At 41.6% G+C, this 7,657-nt stretch overlaps 1 protein-coding gene across 1 annotated transcript; it reads right to left on the minus strand.

Annotated features, from left to right (window-relative positions):
* Positions 1-3,439: 3,439 nt before the first annotated feature.
* Positions 3,440-6,187, minus strand: LOC113747219 (homeodomain-interacting protein kinase 3-like). Its single transcript, XM_027286044.1, has 2 exons — positions 4,388-6,187; positions 3,440-3,949 (listed from the first exon to the last, which is right to left on the minus strand). The coding sequence occupies exons 1-2, from the start codon at positions 6,095-6,097 to the stop codon at positions 3,563-3,565; spliced, it is 2,097 nt and encodes a 698-aa protein (XP_027141845.1). The 5' UTR covers positions 6,098-6,187; the 3' UTR covers positions 3,440-3,562.
* Positions 6,188-7,657: the final 1,470 nt, after the last annotated feature.

A 7,657-nucleotide genomic window follows, 5' to 3' on the forward strand; every position in this document is an offset into this window, starting at 1 on the left:
GCTATAGCCCAAATTCACACACTCTGAGGGCTTTACAATCTGTACGGGAGTGACACCCTCTGTCCTTAGACCTCGGTTCGAGTGGGAAAAACTTGCCCACAAAAAACCCTTTAACAGGGAAAGAAGGTGAAAGAGACCTCAGGAAGAGCCACAGAGGAGGGATCCCTCTCCCAGGACGGACAGACGTGCAATGGATGTCACGTGTACAGGACAAATCAACACAAACATATTGTACATTACAATGACTGAAAAATGACAATTAATTATAATGATGATAAAATGACCACAGTAGCGATATAGTAGCAATAATGACAGTATAATAGCGTGTGGACGTCGTGCAGGATCACAGCAGCAGCCACGATCCACGAGAACCTGCTGGACGAGAGAGCACAGAAACTCCGGGGAAGTTTGGTTAGTAACATGTATTAATGAGACATGTATGTCCACAGATGGTGAGAGGGAGAGGGAGAGAGAGAGAGGGAGAGAGATAGAGAGAGAGAGAGGGGGACAGAAAGAGGGAGAGAGAGAAGGGAAGGGGAGTCCCCCGGCAGTCTAATCCTATGGCAGCATAACTAAAGGATGACCTGAGCCAGCCCTAACTATAGGCTTTATCAAAAGGAAGTCTTAAGTCTACTCTTAAAGTGTTGACCGTGTCTGCCTCCTGAACCCAGAATGGTACCGTATTTTCACGACCATAAGCGCATATAAACGTCTTATATTTTTTTCAAAATGTGCGGCGCGCCCTATAGTGCAGTGCGCCCTATGTGTGTTGTTAAACCTGTGTTGAGAACAACGTGCCCATCTCACAGCGATGTGAAAAAAGAAGTGAAACAAATGAATGCTGCACTTGCTGTTATTCCGGGAGGTCTGACAAAGGAACTCCAACTGCTGGACATCGGTGTGAACCGGCCGTTCAAAGTAAGGCTGCGAGCGGCGTGGGAGCGATGGATGACCGATGGAGACCACAGTTTCACAAAGAGTGGAAGGCAGCGCCGGGCAAGTTACGCCACAGTTTGCGGATGGATTGTAGATGCGTGGACTAATGTGTCTACTGGCACTGTTGTTCGAGCTTTCGCAAAAGCCGGCATCATTTCCGAGGGGCCGCACGGCACGGAAAGTGACTCTGACAGAGAGAAAGTGGAACTGGCATATTTGATTTAGCGCAGCTGTTTAACTCAAAAAGGAGGGATGAGGACTCGATGGGTTTGATTAATGACGATTACCGGTAATGTGCTAATGTGTGCTGTGGTAATGTGCTTTAAAAATGTTAGTAATTGTAATAAAGACTTAAATAAAGCACAATCAAACTCCTGTTTGTTCCGCCTCTATTTTTAAATACGACATTGTATGCTTGTGTGTGTGTGGTTGTTGTAAGGCGGTGCGCCATATGTGTGTGTAGACTGCGCCTTTTCGTACGGTGCGCCCTATGTGTGTGTTAAATACAAAATGGCACACATAACTGAGACTGCGCCTTTTCGTACGGTGCGCCTTATGGTCGTGAAAATACGGGTAGTTTGTTCCACAGAAGAGGAGCCTGATAGCTGAAAGCTCTGGCTCCCAATCTACTTTTGGAAACTATAGGAACCACAAGGAACCCAGCATCCAGAGTGCAGTGTTCTGGAGGGGTAGTAGGTTCATGATCTCTTTTAGATATGATGGTGCCTGACCATGAAGAGCTTTGTAAGTAGGAGAAGAATTTTAATTCTATTCTAGATTTAATAGTAGCCAATGCAAGGAAGCCAAAATGGGAGAGATGTGATCTCTGATCTGGTTCCTGTCAGAACACGTGCGCAGCATTCGATTAACTGCAAGTCCTCAGAGACTTATTGGAGCAGCCTGATACAAAGTCTACCTTAAAACTCAGTCCAGCCTAGAAGTACCAATGTGTGGACTAGTTTTTCTGCATTGAGGAGACAATGCGTCTGATTTTAGCGATGTTACGTAAGTGGAAGATGCAGTCCTCGGAAATTTGTTTTATGTGGACGTTAAAGGACAAATCCTGATCAAAGACAACTCCACGTTCTTTACAGTGGAGCTGGAGGCCAGGGTGATCCCATCTAAGTAACTGTCTCTGAAAGAGAATTTCTGAGGTGTTTAGGTCCAGTTAAAAGAACTTCAGTTTGTCTGAATTTAATCAAAAATTGTAGGTCATCCAACTTTTTTCCTTAAGGCATGTTTGAGTTTAGTTACTGTTTGGTTGCATCAGGCTTGATCGATAATATAATTGGGTGTCGTCCGCCTAACATGAAAATGTAGAGTGATTCCTAATAATGTTCCCTAAAGGAACATATAAAACTGAATGAGTGGTCTAGTACAGAACCTTGTGGGACTCCATGACAAATTTGGTATGCATGGGGGATTCATCATTGTGTGAACAACTGAGATCGATCTAAGATACAACTTAAACCACGCTTAGGGCGGTTCCTTTGAGTTTTAAACTTCAATGTTAACAGACTTTGCATTACTTTTACTTATAGTCATAATAAGTCGTGTATAGAATGCACACCCCCCCCCCCCCCCCCCCCCCCATGAGGTTCAGATTTGGATCAACTTCTGCAAGTCTTGTTGTAAGGCGTCGCCCCAGTTGGTCTGTAACATGATACAGGTTTCCTCCAGCTACGCTGTATTTTTGTCGGATGTCTTTCCTTTCTTTTCTCTACCTCCGACCCTCGTTTACGCCCTCACGTCTTCACGTACTTTTTTTCACTCATTGTATGTCTTTATTCTATTTTTTCTCTCCATCTTACCCCCCGGTTTAACTTAGCACCAGCATTGTTGTACTTGTACCTTGACTTTTCACCAATGCCGCTCCACTTTTTCCTGGTTGACTATGTCATACTTTGTACTGCTGAAATAAATTGTGATTTGATTTGATCAAATTAATATGCTATATCATCAGTTTTTAAGGAAACATGCTAAGTTGAAATACTTGTTGACAAAAACCTGACAGCCAAAATGTTCTTATTTTGAAATTTACCGCCTGGCCTGTTTATGTTTAGGCCTTCAAATCAAATAGTTCTGTGTTTGATATCCGGGGTTGCCAGGTATGAAACAAATTTGCGGCAAACACAGCGCACTACATCGATGGAAGCAAGCAAGCGCAGCAGTTTGACAGAGTTGGACTCTACCAGACCTGACCTCTACCAGTCATTATTTTACAGCGCAAATTGTAAGTCAGACTACAATTTAGAAGCTGATTCATGAAATAAACAAAGCCAGAACACAACATGTAGACTATGAGTTTAGATAGTAGATATCCATTTTTTTAACGTTTTTTTTTCTTTAGATTGTGTGGGGAAACCAGAGCACCTGGAGTAAACCCATATATATAGATATTTATCCATTATCCATTTTTTAAACGTTTTTTTTCTTTAGATTGTGTGGGGAAACCAGAGCACCTGGAGTAAACCCATATATATAGATATATATCCATTATCCATTTTTTTTAATGTTTTTTTTTTTCTTTAGATTGTGTGGGGAAACCAGAGCACCTGGAGTAAACCCATATATATATATATATATCCATTATCCATTTTTTTACGTCCAACAATGAACTGCATTTCTAGTTTGTTATGTGTCCGCAACATACACACTTGGAGATGATTCTTGAGAAGAATCCTCTGATCCTCTTTAACCACTTTATTTTGCTTCTAACCACAACAAAATCTGAGGATCTTTTGTTGGTATTCATACCAGAGGCATCATCTGAGTCAGAGGAGGTGTCATTTGAGTCAGAGGAGGTGGCATCTGAGTCAGAGGAGGTGTCATTTGAGTCAGAGGAGGTGGCATCCGAGTCAGAGGAGGTGGCATTTGAGTCAGATGTGACTGGGCTGTTGTTGCTGTTGTTTGAGCGGGATACAAGTTTACTGGCACTTAATAACCTCTTCCGGGTTTTCACTTCCACTAAGTCTTGTGGTGTCTCATCAGTGGTAGCCTTAATCCCATCCAAATTATCAACTGATGACAGTTCCAGCTGGCAGTTTTTCACATCTGAGTCAGATGTGACTGGGCTGTTGTTGCTGTTGTTTGAGCGGGATACAAGTTTTCTGGCACTTAATAACCACTTCTTCTGGGTTTTCACTTCCACTAAGTCTTGTGGTGTCTCATCAGTAGTAGCCTTAATCCCATCCAAATTGTAATTAACATGGGAAGGTGGTTTCTTATTATTGTCTTGAGTGGCTTTACTGGATGTCAGAAATGGTGTTAATTTAACTGATGTCAGCTCCAGCTGGCGGTTTTTCACATCTGAGTCAGATGTGACTGGGCTGTTGTTGCTGTTGTTTGACCGGGATACAAGTTTTCTGGCACTTAATAACCACTTCTTCCGGGTTTTCACTTCCACTGAGTCTTGTGGTGTCTCATCAGTAGTAGCCTTAATCCCATCCAAATTGTAATTAACAGGGGAAGGTGGTTTCTTATTATTGTCTGAAGTGGCTTTACTGGATGTCAGAAATGGTGTTAATTTAACTGATGTCAGCTCCAGCTGGCAGTTTTTCACATCTGAGTCAGATGTGACTGGGCTGTTGTTGCTGTTGTTTGACCGGGATACAAGTTTTCTGGCACTTAATAACCACTTCTTCTGGGTTTTCACTTCCACTAAGTCTTGTAGTGTCTCATCAGTAGTAGCCTTAATCCCATCCAAATTGTAATTAACAGGGGAAGGTGGTTTCTTATTATTGTCTGGAGTGGCTTCACTGGATGTCAGAAATGGTGTTAATTTAACTGATGACAGCTCCAGCTGACGGTTTTTCACATCTGAGTCAGATGTGACTGGGCTGTTGTTGCTGTTGTTTGAGCAGGATACAAGTTTTCTGGCACTTAATAACCACCTCTTCCGGGTTTTCACTTCCACTAAGTCTTGTGGTGTCTCATCAGTAGTAGTCTTAATCCCATCCAAATTGTAATTAACAGGGGAAGGTGGTTTCTTGTTTTTGTCTGCAGTGGCTTCACTGGATGTCACAAACTGTCTGAATTCAACTGATGACTGCTCCAGCTGGCAGTTTTTCACTGTCAGATGGGATGATTTTACATAATCATTGTCATTAGTGTCACTACCAAAATGCTTCATAGTGATGAATCGGTGCCCTAATGCTGCAATAGGGGTGATTCTTTTTTTTGAGTTTATGCAGAAAATGCGTTTAAGCATGCTTACAAAGGCCCGCCTGTCTTCATTCTCTGTCCCATCCCTCGCTTTTTCAGGGGTTTTAACTATGTCATCAAGAGATCTTGGGATGCGATGGGATTGGGACTGATTCCGCAAATATTTTACACCACTATATTCGGCTTTTGTTTTCAGCCTCCATGCACTGGGGGAATTGTTGTTCTTGATAAAAAAATAGGACGTCCGAATCCCACTGTCCAGCAGGGGATTTTCGGGTGCACCCAGCAAGTCCACCATATAGCTCATCACTTCATACTCACAACTGTTTGGGTAGAGGTGCTTACCAAGATGCCCGAAGGCCATAACACAGCCAACTGTCCACATGTCGATGCCCTCATTCATTGGGAGACCCAAAATAACCTCTGGGGCCCTCCAAGGAAGAGCCTGAATCACTTGGCCAGGCTTCATTCTGTCAACAGGTATGGCTAGCCCAAAATCAATAAGTCTCACTTTGAAGGGAAACAACTCATGATTAACCAGCATTATATTGTCTAGTTTTATGTCTCTATGTGCCACACCGATGCTCTTTAGGGCATTCAGAGCCACCAACATCTGCTGTGTGATCACTCTAATAGCAGACAAATGCAGTGGCTTAAAGTTCCTTGCAACCATCAGATCAAAAAGACTTTTATCCAACAATTCAAAGACCAGACAGATATATCCCCGATACGTGAAACACTCTATAAACTTGACCAGGTTACTCTTACTGACATCAAGCTTAGCTTCAAGCATATTATGAATGGACTTCTCCCATTCAGTACTAACAGCCAGTCTTTTCTGCACAATTTTGACAGCTATCGGCTCCTTTTTGTTTGATTTTAAGCATGCAACCACTTTTCCAAAAGACCCCTGCCCCAGGACCTTCTGTACCTTGTACCTGGTCCAGTTATTACGGATAGTGTCTCCTTTTTTAATTACAATATGTTTTGTGTCCATTTCTAAAAATTAAATGTGTCTAATGATATCGAGTGTAACTGGTATTAACTGACTAATCAACTAAGCAAATGTAGTTTTGCTTCGACAGGAATAGAACAACCTTGTTGACATGTAAAGATCAAAGGGCTCTGAAGTATGACATCATCACGTTTTGATACGTCATCACGTTTTGAGACGTCATCACGTTTTGAAACGTCATCACGTTTGGAAACGTAAATATCAACACATAACGTGGAAATATTCCGGTCGCAGTGTGAAGTGACATGATTGGATGATCATATACAGTAAAAACAGAACGGCACCAATGAATCACATGTTATTTATTTCATATTTATATGTTTAACAGACAATATGAAATATGTTCTCTTTTCTTCACCTCAAATTTCACCTCCAGGTTGTATCCTCGGTTTTCAATGTTACTTTAGTGCTGTATCCTGTTAAAGGTGATCCCACGTCCCAGATAAAATAATTAATGGTTATAAGTAGTACAATGGAGGACATTAGCTGTTATATTGTACATTTATCGAATTGAACGTTTTTCACCAGACCCATTGGGCAGGTCTCTTGTCAGTTTTGGCCCGTCCTCCACGCGAATCCCCACCAGGAGTGATTCAGGGGAGCGCCCGCCAGACTTTGTTTACTGGCTCGGATTTGGACGTTTTCCTCGGTTTTTTGTACTTTTTTTTTTTTTTTTTTTTGGCCTTTGCTTCTAAATATGCTTCTACGTGTGTAAATAGGCTACGTGTTTCGCTTTTGTCTGTTTTTTACGGGGAGTTTTATTTTGAAAATTGACTGGCTTCTCTATGCTGTTTCTGTGTTTGGCTTCTGCCAGCTCGAGCTGCCAACGCGGAAACGAGCGGAGGCCCGGTTCTGGGACACTTCTCAACCGGACCGGTAGCGTATCGCTACGGCGACTGCACACACCACATGCGAAATTTCAGTTTTTTAATTTTTGATTACAAGTTTAGAGAATAAAAATAAAATTATATTTAGTCCAAAATATCGGCTGAACATGTTTTATACAATTAGTGTCAGGTAAATCATAAATAAAAAGTCTGAGATTTCACTGCGGTGTGAGCTGTCGTTCGTCTTTTCGTGGTCAAATCAGCCCCACCAAAATTTCAAGTGCGCCCGTATGTATGGCAGGTAGTCCATGCTCTATTTTTTTAATACTTCTGTAAAGACACTTTGATCCATAATTTCTGACAAAGGTTCATACACTTCAGGACCATCCTGACTATTTACTCACTCAGTATCGAGCATATTTACTGTATCATTTTTGGAAAAGAGAAATTCAGCCTCAAAGTTCATTATTTTGCATTGAAAAAAGGCATTATGTGCAATTTTTACTACTACTACTATATAATCCCTTTAATCGATAATTTATGAAAAAGGTTGATACACTTGACCCCAGAAATATCATATTTGGACCACATTAACCAAAAATATCACACTCTGTATTAAGTGTTTCAAAGAAGCAAATATTAACTCAAAATATCACTTTGGGGATCATGGTTATTTGGTGTCCATCATGGCTAGATATTAAAGTGTATTCTTGCA

Source organism: Larimichthys crocea, chromosome XIII, assembly GCF_000972845.2.
Source record: "Larimichthys crocea isolate SSNF chromosome XIII, L_crocea_2.0, whole genome shotgun sequence".
Lineage (NCBI taxonomy): Eukaryota > Metazoa > Chordata > Actinopteri > Sciaenidae > Larimichthys > Larimichthys crocea.

Excerpts from the sequence above, each read along its gene's own strand:
- LOC113747219 (XM_027286044.1), bottom strand. The coding sequence starts at position 6,097 with ATGGACACAAAACATATTGTAATTAAAAAAGGAGACACTATCCGTAAT. Across the intron at positions 3,950-4,387 it reads CTTCCCCTGTTAATTACAAT|TTGGATGGGATTAAGGCTAC; the intron begins TTGGATGGGATT and ends TCAGTTGATAAT.